At 45.9% G+C, this 18,327-nt stretch overlaps 1 protein-coding gene across 1 annotated transcript in view; it reads right to left on the reverse strand.

The window, feature by feature from the left end:
• The window catches only part of ANAPC5 (anaphase promoting complex subunit 5), a 140,355-nt gene extending 124,784 nt beyond the window's left edge, over nt 1-15,571 (reverse strand). Inside the window, exon 1 of the mRNA XM_078667511.1 lies at nt 15,242-15,571. Within this exon, the coding sequence (XP_078523637.1) occupies nt 15,242-15,442 (201 nt within the window). The 5' untranslated portion in view covers nt 15,443-15,571. The remainder of the gene's footprint in view (nt 1-15,241) is intronic.
• Nucleotides 15,572-18,327: the final 2,756 nt, after the last annotated feature.

Genomic DNA, 18,327 nt, shown 5'->3' on the forward strand with positions numbered 1-18,327 from the left:
TTTGCATATAGCCAGTGTCTAACCCAGGGTGGTGTGGAGTGCAAAAAAACGATGGATTTAGGCCCAGATCCTTGTACTGGGGTGAATGTATGACATTGTTCTACATTCTGTCCATCAACTGTGTTTTTTGCAATTTCACCCCGAGTGGGCTGGGGATGCTCAGACGTGAGTCCCAGGCTCTCCACACCACTGGAGTCAAGCTATCCAGGCTGATGAAGGCTGATAGCCAGAAACCGGTCCTTGGATGCTTGATTCCGGTCTGGGAAAGACATGGCTTGGTAGTTCGGACTGGACTGTTCCCATGAGGCACAGGGTCAGAGCTGATTTGCATATAGCCAGTGTCTAACCCAGGGTGGTGTGGAGTGCAAAAAAACGATGGATTTAGGCCCAGATCCTTGTACTGGGGTGAATGTATGACATTGTTCTACATTCTGTCCATCAACTGTGTTTTTTGCTACTTAAGGAGGAAGGCATGGGTCCTAAAACTACACCACAAGAGGTGTTTCTCCTATGCTGCTGCTTCTTCAGCTTCATGGCAGTCACTAAGGGGCTTATTTACAAGCCCCTTTCGCTACTTTTGCGTCACTTTTAACATGGGAAAAGTGACACAAAAGTGGCACAAGCAGCTTGTAAATATGCCCTTAAGTTTGTAAGCTAATTGGATACAGAGGCAAAGCCACAGTTTTGCGGGTAGAATTTGGGATTTTTCTTTTAGCCCTTAACCATTATCCATTAAATGTATGCTGTTTTTGGCTTCCCATTCTTTAAAGATTCTGTTGCAGAACCTCTGTTGAAACAATTGCCACATAGGACTCTCCAGCTTTCATTTCACTTTGCATATTTCTCTATTTCATTACCTGCTCACTCTCTTTATTCTTTGATACTGGGAAAGATTTTTTTAAGAACTTCAGCCCATTGGTCAAAGATGTAAGCTACCTTAACCATGATTCTGATGTTTTAGGGGTTAGTCGGATAAACATAAAGGACTTTGGGAGAAGCTGTTTATTCAGGTTTAAATGAATGCATTTCCATCTAAAGAAGGCCAGACTTAATGACTTTGTCAATGCTTGTTTTAGGTCAAGCCTAGTAAAATCATGCGCTGCTCTGTGAAGCATGCTGTATTGAGGTAGGGACTTGATGCTCCGCCCACATTTTTAATTGGCTTGTCTCATTGTCCTCCGTAAAATATGGCTATTCATTGGTCAAAAGGCTTAGTAGTCCCTCCTTACTACTGCCATGTCTCATTTTGTAGCCTTCCATGGCAATATACCCCGTTAAGTGTGTTGTTGCCGGGTAGGCTTTAACTACATCCTCCGAGCACTATTTTCTCAAATAGATTTGTCCTGCCGGCTGTTGCAGGCAGGACACGCTGTCTCCTGAGGCTTTTTAATTTTTTTTATAGTAAGCATTTGCAATGCAATAGGTCTCACATTTGCGAAAGTTTAGGAGCGGTTTGGAGAACCCTGGTTTAAGCTATTAGCATTATAAATAACAATGCCTTTTATTTATCTGTTTTAAAAGCAACACATAAAAAAAGGCATTGGCATTTACAATGACAATAGCTCAAACTCTCATAAATGCGAGACCTATTGCATTGAAAATGCTTGTTATAAATAGGGATGATCTCGGCACCCGCCCAAGTTGGGGGGGGAGGGGGGGGGAATTCTAGCCATGCAGTATTGCGTTAAAAAACTCTGCAGGTATGGAGCCCAAACTACCTGTTCAGATCTAAACATGTCCCCTGGGACCTGATCCAAACCGGGAGCCTTGTTTGGTATAACTTTGGTCAGGGCCATTGACACCTCAGCTAGCGAGCAAGGGAGGTATCTCGTTTAGAGGGACATGAATATGTTCAATACAATCAAGTCCAGGCGGACCCATCGCAGTGGTCCCTAGATGGGACTTTGAATATCAAGATTTAAAATGACTTCGCCAAACCTCCTTCCCAACGTTTGGCTCTATTGCGGACCTGCCCTCTGGTTTTCCTGTTTTCACAAGGTTCCAGAATCCTCTTGAATCCTTTTCCTCTAATGCTTTTTTAATAGCCTGCCATCTGTCAATTTCCCATTCAGTTTTAGCAAGTAAAATAATTCTTTTAAAATGTGCCCTTGCTTCCTTGATACTCTCGTTGTCACCCTCCCTTAGTTTAGTCAGCAGAGCACTCTTTGCGTCTCTGCAAGCCCTATTATAACAGGGGTTTATACCTCTATGTTCATTTCTTTTGGGGATTGAGCTATTAGTGAAGAAACCTGCCAGGGTTTCAACCAGGTCCAGATGGTTTTTTCCCCCCAACACCTCTAAATAATCGGTAGCATCGCTAATGTCTATAGTAGATCTTGCCTTTTCCAAAAATGGAATGATGGATTTGTACAGGGTAGCCATTGCCTCTGGTGATTGTAGGAACGTTCCCCAGCAGATTCTTTGACCACCATTAGTTGCTATTAAATCAAGTGGGGGTGGGTTAGTTGAAGCCTGGCCAGCTGTCACTTGGCACCAATCCAAGGTTACAACCAGCGGGTTAAGGTCACTTTCAACACGAGTCTGAACCGAAAAGTTCATGATCCTGTGCCAAAGATCCACACTTACTAGGATATAATCTATCGTTGATGCCTGACCTTTCCTTTCAAAGGTATGTTTCCCTGGATTGTCATCATGTAAGCGACCATTGCAGGCCCTCAATGAATGACCAAAGGTAAGTGAAGTCAACTGTAGGACCAGAGGGGTCCGGCCCCTTATTGGGTAGTGGTTGCACGTTGAGATTCCCCACGTTGAGTCCTCGTCACTCATGATAGGCTGGGGTAAACCAGTTAAAGGTTCATAGTGGCAATTAAAATCCCCACCAATGATCCAATGGACATGCTCGGGCAGCGGGAAAATAAAAGCGGCCACGCAGTCTAGCGTCTGGGATGTCTGTCCTTTCCTCACAGGGCGGGAGTAGACATTGATAATAGCCACCTTTGGAAATTTACTGGAGAAGAGGAGGATACATAAGATATCTGGGGAATGGGTTTCAATCACCTTAACTGCACAACCCAGATGTAGTCCAACCCATATACACAAACCTCCTGTTGGTCTTCCCCTAGGCCCTTGGACAGCAGCATTACAATATGTGGCGAACCCTTCTCTATGAAGGGGTTTCAAGGACCATGTATCCTGGAAAAAGCAAATCTCGTGAATATCGATAAAATTAGCCCAATCCAGATGGTCCATTTTAGCATTTAATCCAGCTAGATTCCAAGACATCTTTAAGCCCTGCGGTATAGCTGTCTTAATATTCTGTGTGGCTAAAACGGCCTCCCCCCTCTCAGGGCTACAGAGCAAGCACGCCTCCACCCGGTCATCAGATATTTCAACGTCAACTTCAATGGGGCGAACTGCTGCCCCTAAGGGGTCCTCTAGTGCTACAATAGCATTACTCCTCGGCAGAGAATAATTAGGGCCAGTTACACCCTCTGTTCTTTACTGACGTTAGTTAACGCTATTGGGACCCCCCGTTCGAATACAGTCGGGGCTACCCCCACCCAGGAGGGCATAATACTATCCATAAACTGTTTTGTGACGTCTGATATTCCTGTTGGGGGTTTTATTCTCACTAATTCCTTACATCTGGTCGGTGTATAATCGTCAGCCTGGACCCCGCTAGTGCTAGGCAGAAGACCTTGCTGTGGGTCCTTGGGGATTAGGTGTTGGCTATTATGGTTCAGTCAATCCACCTGATCTAGAGCACTAAATCTGTTGCTTTGGGGAAAGGTGACTGATGACAAAGTATTGTATTTACGGAACCTGTAATTTGCACTGTCGGCCTGGGGCCTAGTCTCCCATCTTACCTGTCTCTCAGGTGAATAATTAAAAGAGTAGGGAGAATAGAAGTAGGTTAGAGGAAGGGGCTGTATCCCAGTAGCCTCCCGCGTCTGTTGCCAGTCGCATATATGTTCTACCGCTCACCTGTCTCTAATGTTAATTAAAATACAGTCACCCTCAAAACATTTCTTTCTTTGTCCCACCCAACCAACTCTGCGGACAAGTAAAATTTCACTATACACATGAGGAGGAAGTGGTCTGTTCACATTTAGCCAATGAGTGCACTTATTTTTTAGTTCAGTGTGCGACTCCTCTTTACTCTGCTCCAGTTTAGAAACGCCACGCCAGCCAAAATAACAACATAAGGGATTGATGGAGGTGGTAAGTCAATACAAGGCAGGCTGGGATTCCTTTCGCCTTGGCCAAATGAGCACGTACGGTGGTCATGGGCTTTATCTTGTCCCCTGGTACTAGGCACCGAACTGCCTCCTGGTGGGCATGGTCCTACACTCTCATTCACAATAAAGTCTCTCCCACCATATTGATTCAAGATAGACCCAACCACTTCATTCCCACTGGTAGATATTGGTGGCAAATTGGGAGGAGAAGAGGTAGATAGTGGATTGGTAGACGCAGAGGGATTACACATTACATTCGCAGTTGTAACAATATGACCCCCCAATGACTTTTCACTGTTGTTGTTAGGCACAGGAGGTGAAACTAAATGCGAACGTTTATGTTCTATAAGTACGAGTCTTTCAATAATTGGTTTGAGAGATGTAGTGAGTAAAGCACCCAGTTTGTCCCAAAAGTCCTCATCAAGTTGGGGAAGGTGTCCACCAGCCATGTCCAAATGCAGAGCACCCAATAAGGGAATTGAAGGTATAGTTTCCAATAGTGGTGGCGTAACTGGTAGCTCCAATACACCAGAACTGTTGGCTTTCCGGGTTTTTGCGGTTTTTTTCCTCTGTGGACCCCCACCCCGTTTTCTCTTTACTGCGGGGTCCGGTTCTGGGGCATAGGTATGCAGAGAAGAGCTGTGCACAGACCTTGTTAAAACACGTGGGGGTGTTCTGTGGGCGTACTCCCTCATTATTGTGGCGCCAAACAAAGTGACAGGTGAGGGTCCCAAAGGTTGGACAGTGCCTGCTGGAGTTGTTAAGTCACCCGAGGGCAAAGTTTTATCCCCTCCCGAGGCCTGAGAGCCAATAACCACATCTTCAGGTTGTGCAGGTGACTTAGCATGTATTAGCCCTCCCAAAGATGAGCATTTAGAGTGAGTAGGGTCCAACGATAGACGTCGTCAGTCATGGCTATTTCGTGGGCCAGTACTGATGTTGCTCTGATTATGAACTGGTCCAATGTCCCTGCCACAGACCCGCTCTTAGGAATGGTACTCCTGCCCTTTCCACCTCCAGTAGCCATCTTAAGGTTTGGCTATCGAAATAACTTGGCCAGATAAAAAAAAAACAGGTCAAATCTAATATTGTCAGTGTACAGTAAAAATAATTCAAGGTAAACTAACCTCGGTAAGCCAGTAAAGTTAGAGGGGTGGCCCGGCCCGTCCTCTTGCGTGCTCGAACGGGCCCGCCCTTGGCCCGGGCTTCGCCAGGCACGCACCCGCGTGCGTCCCGCGCAGCGGGTACCGAGAGGCGTTAAATAGGAGCTGGCAGGAATGACGGATGCTCCCCAGGTGGCGTGAAGTCGAGGCTCCTGGACTCTGAAGTCCGTCTGGAATGCGGCAAAAATATCCCCATACAAACACCTCCAGCGATACTAATATTCGTCCAAAACTTAGTTTTAGGAAAGATGGTGGTCTGGTGATATGCAGAGTTGTTTTCTTTCAGGACGATATACTGGTTATGGACGCCAAAAACAAAAATCCATGATGAAAGGTTGAGAGAAGTGATGTGCATATTACAAAAATAGATGTGACGGCGGAAATCTCAAAATTTAGGTTCGCTGAACAGAAAGTTACCTACTTGGGTCATGAAGTCAGTTCTTCTGGTATTAGACATAAAGCTAGCCTGGTAAGGCTATAACTGATGCACTCTCACCTAAATCTACAGATGACCTCAGGTCATTTTTAGGTCTAACTGAATTATATGCAAAGATTGTTGAGAAGTTGTCTGAGAAAACCAATGCTATGATATCTTTACTTAAAAACAAAACACTTTTTGTTCGGAATAATGCCTGAATGCAAACTTTTGAAGAAATTAAGAACGCCATTGGCAGAGCACCGAATCTGCAGGGATTTGACCGTTTGGCATGTACTATTGTTACCACCGATGCTAGCAGTAGAGGATTGGGTAGTGTCCTTACACGAGCTGAAAGTAACAATAAAGAGGCTTTGATTGCTTTTTTATATTGCTTACTCACACCTACTGAGGAAAGGTACTTGGTCATGGAACGAGAGACATTGGCGTGGGTGTGTGGGCATTAGAACATTTTAAAAAAAATGTAAGCAGCAGAAAGTTTAGGTTACGTTGTGATCACAAACGTCTTACCAAACTTTTGAATACTGAAAGTCTAATTAATGCTACTGCAAGGATTGCTCGACTTTCTAGGAGGTTACATGATTTTACATACAACATTCAGTATGTACCGGGAGTAAAAATATTTACAGCAGATTTACACCGTAGAATGTCTTTACTTCTGACAGAAATAGACAAGAATCTGGAGGCACAGGTTTTCCAGTGCAAATGTGTCCCTTATAGGATTCCAAGACAATTTTAGTAGGGCGAGTGGATCGAAGCGGAAAATACTAATGAAGTTTTACTTGAGGTAAAGGAATAGATTGTGAATGGCTGAAAGTCAGTGTTGTAGACATGATCAACACAAGAACAGTAATTTCTTTTTTGGATTCAATATTTCTAAGGGAGGGTTTTCCAGCTATTATTTTTTCCAACAATGGTGTGCAGTTCAAATCGTCTGAAATGACAGAATACCTAAAAGTGTCTGGGATTGAACAACGGTTCACTGCGTTGTATCATCCCAGTGGGAATGGTATTGTTGAGAGAGTGAACCGTATAACATTAAAGGTATTTTGCAACTTGCTAATAAAGAAAGCATCTCATGGGACTTGTAGAACCACTTATCATGGTACTGTTGGTAAAAGCCTGCTTTTATTAATGAGAGGTAGGCTAACTCATTTCAAAGTGAACCCAGGTTGGATGAAGAAGAGTGAAATGGTTGAGTGTGATATTCAAGAAGTATGGAAGTGTACTTTGGAGTCTCAAAGAACAAAAACTATATTATGATTGCAAATATAGTACTAGACTAGCAAATCTGAGTAAGGGACAATGGGAACGAGAGAAGAGTGTGAAAACAATTTGCTAACGGTAGGAGCCGATTCAGCAAACCCAAGAGAATTGTTAAAGTGGTGAATAATAATGCTTTGTTGCAGAATGGTAAAGTATGACATTGTAGCCATCTTGCACCAGCTAAGGCTTTGAGTGGACAAGTGAAGAATGCGTGTTCACTGCTGGTAACTTTTGGTGGTTGGATGGTCAGGACCTATCTTCTGATAGGGGCATTAACTCTGGTAATAATTCTGATAAAACTGCAGTTTGTGAGAAACCTGCTAATTATGGTGCTGATGGCACATTGGAAGAGAAACAGGTTCCCAAGAAGAGTACACAACAAATGTGTAGTGATGATGCACAAGAAGAAGATAACTGTGAAACTAAAGGGGTAAAAACCTCGAAAAGGTAGAATTGTAAAAACGAAAACAAGATTTGGAGATGTTTACTTGCGACAAAATTTTTTTTTTTTTAAAGGGGGATTGTTTAGTATTGTTGTATTATGTATTTAGTTTTGTTAGTAAGCGGTTACTACAGTACATTTGTGGGTCAGAGAAAGTCGCAGGATATCATGAATGTCCTGTTACAAGTGTGAGGATGGCGCATTAGGTAATGATTTTTACCTTAGTTAGCAACCGAGGAATTATTCCGTCTCCAATTCGAAGGGTAGCAGTATTGGATCAATTCTAAAACTCCTGCAGTGAATAATTACATAGGTATGCATCTCCCAACCAGTGTTATCATGGGATCCTCTCTTCAGTGTTAGCCTGTTTTGCCAACAAGACTGTGTCCTTCTGTGTGAGGTTTGGTCTGCCCTTCCCTCTATGTCAGAGGTTGGTCAATACTGCTATTTCAGATCTGGTGCACTTCTGGACATAAGCCAACCACTTTGTTATACTTGGCGCCAGTCTAGGGATCTACTGGAAACAACGTTCCATAGCACACGAACAGTTCCCATACTTCTTGTAGCCAAGCCACCAAATTTGCTGACCCCACCCAAATGCACTAATCGTAGTTTCCATACCTTTTTTATGCACTTCAAGCTCTGGATATTACGCTTGGCAAGCACCAATTCCAAGCTCTAACAAGCATTTACAATGCAATAGGTCTCGGGTTAATTAAGTTTGAGCTATTGGCATTGCTTAATATTGCAACACCAGTTGCACCAAAAGTATATAAATTGTAGGCTAAAAAGTTTTTTATTTATTTTTGTAGCAATGGTGGCATGCTGCGCTTTAGATGAATATGTTTGAAGGTAAAGTGCGCCATACTGCGATTGCTACAATAGTTATTTGTGGATGCGCTAACAATTGATGTGTGCACTGATTGCTGGTGTTGTGTGTGCCTGTAGAAATTGTGCACTGATGGCTGGTGGTGTGTGTGCCTGGTCCTTATTTTTATAAGAGAAGAAGCCCTATTGTGCAGTAGACACTACAAGGCCTCAAAGACAATGACATAAAATAAGTCATTGGGGTGTTTTGAACGTACCAATGCCACTACAAACATGAAATGTAGCTTCTGGAACCTAATGAAGGTAACTCCAGTCGCCCTGAAACCTTCGACTAGACTTATTTTCAAATAGAAATGCCGGGCTAATCCTACAGTTGATTACAAGATAATTTGTTTAATTTTTCATGCAGGAGTGCTTTTGCCTACAACTGGTGTAACCTGAGAGAAGGAAGACGACGCCGACTGAAAAGCTTTCACAAGCTCACCTCTGATCTGCTGTCACCGAGCTCTCCTTGAGGGTTTGCAAGACACAGTAATTGTCCTCCGCGCTATAATTTAGGAAATTAAACAGCAATCGAGTTTTGCATGTGGTGACTGTTGCCATGTTTTCGCCATGCCCTTGTTTATCCCCGTACCACATTTGCCCAGGAGTTTCGTTGGCTGTGCAATTTAAGGATAGCCCTGCCTGCCTTGGCCCCCGGTAGGAGAGCGCGCTGGACCGGTCGCGTGGCCCCGCTATGGACCCCCGTCTTATTCTTCGAGAGAAGCGCTGCTGATTGCCTCAGCAGACGGCCGGGTAATTATCTGCAGGTGGCGTTGCCTAAAGCGCTGCAAGCTGAGTTGGAATTAGTCGCCAGCACCATTCGTAAACTACGGCAGGTCAGGACGAGGAGCAGGCTGTACTCGCTCACATCACAGCCACATTATCCTATTAGCGCGCGCTCCGTGTCCAGTCAAATCCCCGTCTGCAACATGATGGAGGCCCCCCCTTCGCAGCCGCCTGGTAAGTTTATCCTTCCACGTTATTCACCTCTTTTCCTCTTTGGCGACTGGTTACTGAAAAAGCAACAGGCTTTTTTTTACTTGATTGGGGGCACGGTGTGTGGGAGCTTGGTACTTTACCTGCAATAATCCGGGTCCTGGGAGATGCGCCAAGGGCAAAAATACACTCGGGCAATAACGCCTGTTGGATTATCGCGGGGCCACCTTCCTCTCTGGTAGTCTGTACACCACACACACACGTCTGCACGGGTGACACTGCACATTGGTTTGCCCCCTTCGAATACGGATTTTCAGAATACATTCTCGTAAAAGCAAGGTAGATTATACCACGTGTATATATTACACGCCTAGCAGGCAAGTCCACCGACTAAATATTTTTATGTAAGAGCTTGAGAATTACCTGCCTGTATTTCTAAGAGAGAACACACTTGTAGTTTGTAAAATACGCTTTCACGGGGATGACAAGTGAAATATAGCTTGTAAGAGTTCGGGGTGAATGTATCTTCAAGAAGTGATGTGGTGTCGTATGCTGAGATACTAACCATAATTAACAAGACACGGACAGCGGGCGGGACACGGACAGCGGGTGGGACACGGACAGCGGCCGGGAGGAAGCAATGCCTGCCTATCGGTGCCACACCACGGCGTCTGCAGCCAGCCTGTTTATCAGCGCCGCGCGCCTCTCTGCAGCCTCCCCCTGCATTCCAGAGAGGCGCGCGACGCGATCCGCTCTGGAATGCAATTCTGTGGAGACAAGACCTGGCCGCGCGTACAACGTTATCCTATGGGGAAACGCTGCGCGCGGCAGGTCTTGTCTCACTTCGGTGTTCTTAGACTGCTGAGACGCCGACAATAGTTCTCTGGCGAGAACGCGCTTTTCAGCGCGTTATAGCCGAGACTTAAAAACCTACATGTTTCTTTATCAGCTTTTGGACTGTCCATCTGGCCCGATATATAAGAGGATACTACTTGGCACAGTGGTCGGCCCGACAACTTATTCAGGATGTAAATGTAAATGTAAATGTAGTTGAGCTTATATAGCGCACAGCTACCCGCAGTGGGTTTCCCGGCGCTTGCTTAGGGAACCCTTCCTGGTATTCCCCTGTGAGATAGCAGGGTATCCACAAGGTGAAAGTCAGGCATCCCGCCGCGAGGGGCCGTTGTGGAGATTAAGCAAGCTATTGCCCAGAGTCGCAGAGTGTGAACCCGTTAGTCGAGGAGGCACCGGGGCGAGAATTATCGAGTCCGTGGAATTTTTAGCCCAAGACACCACCGAGGCGGGGAATTGAACCCTGGTCCAGGACCGATCTCAGCTTCCAGGTCTGCTGCCTCTAACCCCTGAGCCACACTTCTCCACGGATGGCCACTTAAACCAATTGAATTGTGACTCTGTTGTTATTGTATTGTCTGTTTTTTTGTAAAGAGCTCTAACAACCTTTCGGTTGATGTCCAAGTTATGATTTTTTTTTTTTTAACAAATAAATTCAATGAAGAATACTACAAATCTGTTACCCTAAAGCAAGAAATCTAGGAAATTACAAACATTCATTGTCTATGGCCATTAGCATTAGTAAAAACGTCCCCAAACAAGGGCAAGTAGAGTAACGTGTAACACGTGACATTCACACCCAACTAACATCATTAAAGTAAGGACACATGGCAAACACTGCAGAAATGGGGTACTCCCACCCATACAGCCACCCCTCAAGTAAGGGCAGCAAACAAAACGTGTAGCACAGGGTGACTTACACACCGTCCAGTCTTCCCTCATGTAAGGGTATGAAACGTAAAGCGTAACGATGGGACACTAGCAACCCATCCAGACATCCCCCTAGAAAGCGCATGTAACAAACTATGTAGATATGGGTTACCACCCATATACATCCCTCATGTAAAGGCCTGTAACATAACATGTATAGATGGGTCTTTCACCAAATTAGACATCCCTTGTGTAAGGGTCTAAAATGTAAACCGTAGTAATGGGACATACACCCCCATTTAGACATCCCTCACATAACGGTCTATAATGTAAACTGTAGAAATGGGACTTGCACCCATTGAGACATCCCTCATTTAAGGGTCTAAATTGAAAACTGTAGAAATGGTACTTGAACCCATTTAGCCATCCCTCACCTAAGGGCACGTAGGCAAACAAAACAAATGAGCAGTTCACACCCATACAACAATCCCATGAGTAAGGGATATGTAACGAGATATGAAAACTTAGTAATTACACCTGGCAGAAAAATAAATGGTGACACTCACTAAAATGGCTCATTTGCATACCAGAAATCTATTTCCACAACAGAAATAAGTGTCACTACAGAACCACAGTAGCAACACTACCATAAAGAAAACAGACACAGCAGAATCGTGGTGAAAATGCCCACACATAAAAAGCTTGCGCACCAGTAAAGATGCAGATGTACACAGGAACATAGCAGTCGTGACGTAAATGAAAACTGAGTCTACTAGTAAGAAAGAATATAACATGCATTGAATCCCTGAAAATTGTACAAAGCCAATCATTAGGCAATAAATGAAACACACAAATGTCCATTTGCCGAGATGTATATTCCATAGATTATTTAAGCTTAGTTACAAGATAAATTCAAGGTAAGTGGCTAGATGATAACAGATAGGATGTAGATAGCGGCTAGTCCCACCAAGAGCAGCCTCCAAGCTGCTCAGCCTGCACACTCCAACTGACACTCAGCACATCACCAGGCACCCATGCTTCCTATGAAATTACCAAGCATTCAACATTCCACACATTACCAACCACTCCTGACCTCATCCTGGCTTTGCAGTAGGGAAGGTATAGCTAAGGAAAAGGAATGGCCACAGTTAAGTCACAACATATCCTCTTTCCTTAGAAAAACTATAGGCAGAAATAATGCAAAAGACGGAAACGTGCACATTTTCCAAAAGAAAGAAAATAGAGGATAAAGATACACTGTCAAATCATTAAATACATTAAATTCACAAATGATTGATGGAACATTCCTAATGTACACATACGTGCATTAAAATCACAAAATGAATTTACAGAATATTTCCAAAACAAATGAGAAATCTTAAAGCAATCAACAAATACAATGTGATCTTTCCCATCTCCCTTCCTTAGAGAAGATAAATATACAAGTGTACCGAGCCTCGAGTGGACGAGACGTAACACACAACCTCCCTATATGTCTGACCAAACAAAAATCTCAGAAAAACATGCTTCAACAGCTACAACTCAACACTCAGGAAGAACCACTCAGCACTGAGGTACACACAACCCCACAACTCTGTACCAGGGTACTCACAACCGTACAACTCTGTACTAGGGTACACACCACCCTACAACCCTGTACCAGGGCACTCACCACCCCACACCTCTGTAACAGGGCACTCACCACCCCACACCTCTGTACCAGGGCACTCACCACCCCACAACTATGTACCAGGGCACTCACTATCCCCACAACTATGTACCAGGGCACTCATCACCCTACAAGTCTGTGCTAGGGTACTCACCACCCTACAACTCTGTTCTAGGGTACTCACCACCCTACAAGTCTGTGCTAGGGTACTCACCACCCTACAACTCTGTTCTAGGGTACTCACCACCCTACAAGTCTGTGCTAGGGTACTCACCACCCCACAACTCTATACTAGGGTACTCACCACCCTACAACTCTGTCAGCCACGGCCCGTGGAGGGAGTTGTGGTGGGGCAGAGGGGCGGGGCAGGGTGGGGGGGTGCTAAAAACTGGCATATGGATAATTGGAGGTAAGTAAACAATGTAATTAATAAAATGAATTTCGTAGCGTGCCCTGCATCGCAAAATTGGTGAGCAAAATAACGATGGATTAAACCCAGATCTGTGACTGGGTGTGAATGTTTTGCCATTGTGCAACATTCCGTCTATCATCTTGTGTGTTTTGCTGTCCACCCTATGTGGGAAGGGTATGCCCAGACGTGGGTCCCTTGCTCACTACGCCACTGTAGTCAAGCTATCCTGGCTGAAGACGGCTGATAGCCAGAAACCGGTCCTAGGATGCTTGATTCCGGTCCAGGGAAGACATGGCTTGGCAGTTCGGTCTGGACTGTTCCCTCGAGGCACAGGGTCAAGACTGATTTGCATATGGCTATGTCTGAACTGGGGTGGCTTGGTGAGCAAAATAACGATGGATTAAACCCAGATCTGTGACTGGGGGTGAATGTTTTGCCATTGTGAAACATTCCGTCCATCATCTTGTGTGTTTTAAGGTAGAGTATCCCCCATGCACCACCCAAAAAGGGTACACCAGGAAATATAAACAGAAACTGCTAATGGCATGAAATAAAAAAAAGACGCATAGTGACAATAATAATAACCCATAGTGCAGAAACATCAGTTGCTTGAAATAATAAGTATGGAAAATACCATAAAACTCCCAGTTCAACAGATGAGCGATCTCATGCAGGAGAAACAGACAACAAACAAAACAAAAACAATGACACCATTAGCTTGCCTCTTGGTGCTGCAAAAATGGATCCAGATAAATGACGCTGCCGAAGTCCTTGACTCATCACACATTGCTGAGGGCTGCTGCATAATCTCAAAGCGTTCCAGATTCTAAATCATTTCAATTTCTTGCACCGGCAATCAAAAGCTTGCTGCTCTTTCACCCATTCAAAAGTCTCTCCATCAATACCGTCCCAAGAAAAACTGGTGCGGAGACTCCCGTAGGTTGCTCCAAGCACTAGATTCATCATATTCAACTGTGCTGTGGGAATGGTGATTCCGGCCCAACCTAGCGAGTTAAGCATCTTATCTTGCTGGACAATGCGCGGGTGAAGAGCAGCCACGGGTTTCCCCTTAGACTCCAAAGATGGTGGCATGTAGACATGACGCATGTCAGGTGGCTGCAGGCGCGTGCATGCCCCCAACGACGATGCACAGCACGCTAGCCCAACCTGAAATTAGGCGTGGTCACTGTTTGCTCATTGAAAAACTCCTGGGGCCATTGACACATGCCAAGACTCCCACACGCATGTATTTTAAAAGAGGTAAGTCTCATGCGTTCCAGGCACCAGAGTAATGGACTTTATTTTTAAACATCCATACAATTCCTTAAAACTTCGCTCAGCACTGGTGTCACGCTGTAAGGGAATGCAAAACTCACTACAATTCGTCACCAAAATTTTGTAATAGATTAGTCCATTAGCCGAGGTGTATATTCTAAAGATGGTTTATATAAGCTTAGTTACAAGGTAAGTTCCAGGTAAGATGGTAGATGATAACAGAATGTAGATAGCGGATAGCCCCCAACACGAGCAGCCCTCCCTGCTGCTCAGCCGGCACACTCCAAATGACACTCAGCACATCACCAGGCACCCATGCATTTTATGACATCACCAAGCATTCAGCATTCCACACATCACAAAGCCCTCCAGCACTCATCCTGGCTGAGCAGCAGGGAAGGTGTACCTAAGGAAAAGGAATGGCAACAGTTACGTCAAAACAAATATTGGCACAGCTGTCACTGTCAGCCCGACAACTCATTCAGGATGACCACTTAGACCAATTGAATTGTTATTGTATTGTCTGTTTTTTGTAAAGAGCTCTAACTCCCTACTGGTTGGTGTCCGAGCTATGTAAAAACTAATAGATACAAGGAAGAATACTAGAAATCTGTTACCCCCAAAGCAAGAAATCTATGAAATTACATTCATTATCCCCATTAGCATTTGTAAAAACTGCACTTTAAAAATACTGCGACGTATTTTTCAGTGTGTAAAATCCGAGACAATAAACTAGAAGTCCTGTCACATAAAATGTTGTGGAATCAAAAGAAAGGGCTGGTTGAACGTGGGATGGGCTGCCATGAAAGCTGCAATCTCCCCCCACCACGGTGGTCTCGAGGGTTTCTCACCTGAAGAAGTGGCAGTACCCGCTGGTTCAGCCGTCTCCTCTCAAGCAGGGGCGCAAGGCCCGACCGGCTCATCTCGCTTAGAAGTACCAGTACGGAGATCTTATACGGGGTCACCCAGTCCTTGATGCCGAACACATTGGCGTGCACCACCCCGTTGGTCATCATGGGGTTGAAGTAGAGGCTCTCATGCACGCTGGCCATGGCAGGGGATCCTGGGGATCCTGCGGCTCCCGGAAGCCCAGATTATCACCTTATTATGATCTCTACAGGATCCTGGACTCGGACACCCAGACTCGCGCCTCTACCTTTCACCCGCACCAGCAATAGAACACAACCAATCAGAGAACTTGCTGTCACGTGACGTCACAAAACAGAGTTGGTCATAGTGCCCACACCATCAGGCTTACTTCGCCCTGCATGCCAACTTACATACCAAGAAAACCATGAGACATAATAGTGGGAAAGCAGTGGTGCAGGTTTATTTAGTACAACACAGGTACTGGTAGGTGGGTCATCTTACAGGCGATCCAAAGCGGCAGCCTCTCGCTGACCCGCATGCCCAAGGAGCCATCTTGCACGGCGAGTCGATGCTCAGACGGTGCAGTACATTCACTTTATTTTGTTAGACTCCCGCCCCCCCTGTCAGGGCGGAAGATGAGGCACACCCCCGGTCGGTTCAGGCCCCCCGACCGCCCGAAGGACTAACGGGGCGCCGACGCTGCTGGAACCCCCTCGGCTCCAGGTTCTTGGCTCGGGCACCCTACTGTGCCGGGCAGAGGTATTTAGACTGTATCCTTCTGCCGCAGAGGTACCCCTACTGTCCATCTGCTTCCAGATCGCCCTGTAATCCGCCACAGCTCTGAAAGAGGCCCCCGTCGATGGCAGAGCCCCCCCACCTACCCAGCTACCGACACCCTGCAGCCGACAGTGCTTCAAGTAGGTCCAGTAGGAAACATCCATTCCCCACCCCGACATGTACTCCATCACTTTCAAAATACCCCTCAATCTTATCCTGTATCAGCGCATGCCTAATGCAACCCAATCCCCTCTTTTCCAGGAATTTCTGCATTGACCTGTTGACCCTCTTACGGCCCTGCTCTATCGCCACTCCCGATCGTGCTCCCTTCCAGGCCCTGCGGGGCACAATCTCAGACCAAATAACTTCCGTGGTTCCCACTTCGTTAGTGATTGTCGTTACATCTTTCTGCATGGCCTCCAATAAAGCTTTCCTCCCCACCTTTACCAAGTCATTTCCCCCTAGATGGATAATCAGAATGCTGGGAGGACCGCCCCGTTCTGCCATATATTTCTGCAGTCTGCCCTTCAGCTGGCCCCATCTCATTCCCGGGAAACCCAGCCATAGAATTTGCGTCCTCGCTAGGTTCAGATCCCATCTCTTAAGCCTCGCCCACTGCTCCAACCTTGAAACGTAGGAATGGCCCATCACCCACACGCGACACTCAGCTGCAAGGAAAGACACCATTGGTATTACCTGTTTTTATTAGTTTGACACTGTATTCCAAGTTTCTTTCACATACGATCATACACTGTACTGCGCCCCATTGCAACCCATTGGTAATTCCTGCTTTTAATCATGGATTGAGCTGCACACCAAGTTTATTACCTCTACAGACTGTCCTCCACAGGTTATTCGTGCTACGTTTAACTGCACTGCACACATTGATCTCACATCTCTAATTCAAGGTACACTTGACTGCAACTTTGTTTTCACATCTACAATTAAAACGTGCACTTCAGCAAGCTTGTCGGTGATGCTGACATTATTCTAACTGCTTACTTCCAAACTGCACTGAAAACATTGGTCTCACATCTATAATTCAACGTATGCTTGACTGCAAACATTGTTTTCACATCTACAATTTAAAAACGTGCACTTCATCCAAGATTGTCGGTGATTCTGATACTACTCTATTGCTGTACTTCCAACTCTTCGTGACTGTACTGCGCCGCTACCCTTACACCTGAAAGTGCGGCCAACTGTGGCCACCGGACTCAAAGGCGGACATAACGCCGGTAGCAAGAGGATGACCACCTTCCCACCCTCTCGACCCCTTCCTCACCCAACCCAGCCCTGTAAGCAGCGGTGGCCGCCCCTATCCTAAAGGAGTGGCTTGAAACTTTCTGCTCTGTGATGGGGGCTGACAACCCTGCTCTAGCCATTACTGAGGACATCACTCGCTCTAACTGAAATTTGGTCAATGGCGTGCCGTCTTCGTGAATTAAAAAGGTGCCTGCTAGCAAAGGTCTTATTTTTAGGTACTCCCTAACCAAGGAGACCGGGCAGTACCTGGGGTCCTCGAAGCATGTAAGGTGATTGACACCCCCTTCCCTGCCTGATCTGTTTTGGACTTTCGGAGCCACAGCACTAAGGGATCCCTGGCGCAGACGTCGATCATTGCTAAAGCCCTCCCTGATATGTCAGTTAAAATACTCGTTTTCGCTCAACGTGGGGCTCGAACCCACGACCCTGAGATTAAGAGTCCCATGCTCTACCGACTGAGCTAGCCGGGCTCAAAATTAGGCTTATCGCTCTTAAAATAGGCTTATTCGTGATTTCCTCTTGTAAATATTTATTGTATGAATATTGCGAGCCAGGTGTGGTGTGACGAAATCTATATTGTAATGAGCTTTTAAACAGTACAGGCGTGATACGTAGATTCAAGTTTCCATCAAACTCTGAACAAGCAAACAAGGGTGCGTGTTCAAGGAGCGAGGACGCTGGAAAGACCTGGTGAGGTTTCCTAGTGTTGGTCTCCGCTCGCCTTCTACACAACGGCGTTGGCCCCGGCTTGCCTACCGCGATGCTCCTTGGCGTGGGCACGGGTGCAGGGAAGCCAGCGGGGTCACCGCATTCGGAGCTCTGGCGGTGCTGGTACCGGTTGGGGCGGGGAAGATAGAGTGGGGTGGGGGGCTCATAGGCGGCGAGCACATTCGTGGGACTGCACCCTGGCAGTGTATAATTCCCGCGCGGTCGTCCCTAGCTAATGGTTATCTGCGTGCGGGTGTAAGTTCAGTGATAAAAGAGCGTTATCCGTTGTTACTCAGTTTTAAGTGCTTCTGTCACC

The sequence above is a fragment of the Lissotriton helveticus genome, chromosome 11, assembly GCF_964261635.1.
Source record: "Lissotriton helveticus chromosome 11, aLisHel1.1, whole genome shotgun sequence".
Classification (NCBI taxonomy): domain Eukaryota; kingdom Metazoa; phylum Chordata; class Amphibia; order Caudata; family Salamandridae; genus Lissotriton; species Lissotriton helveticus.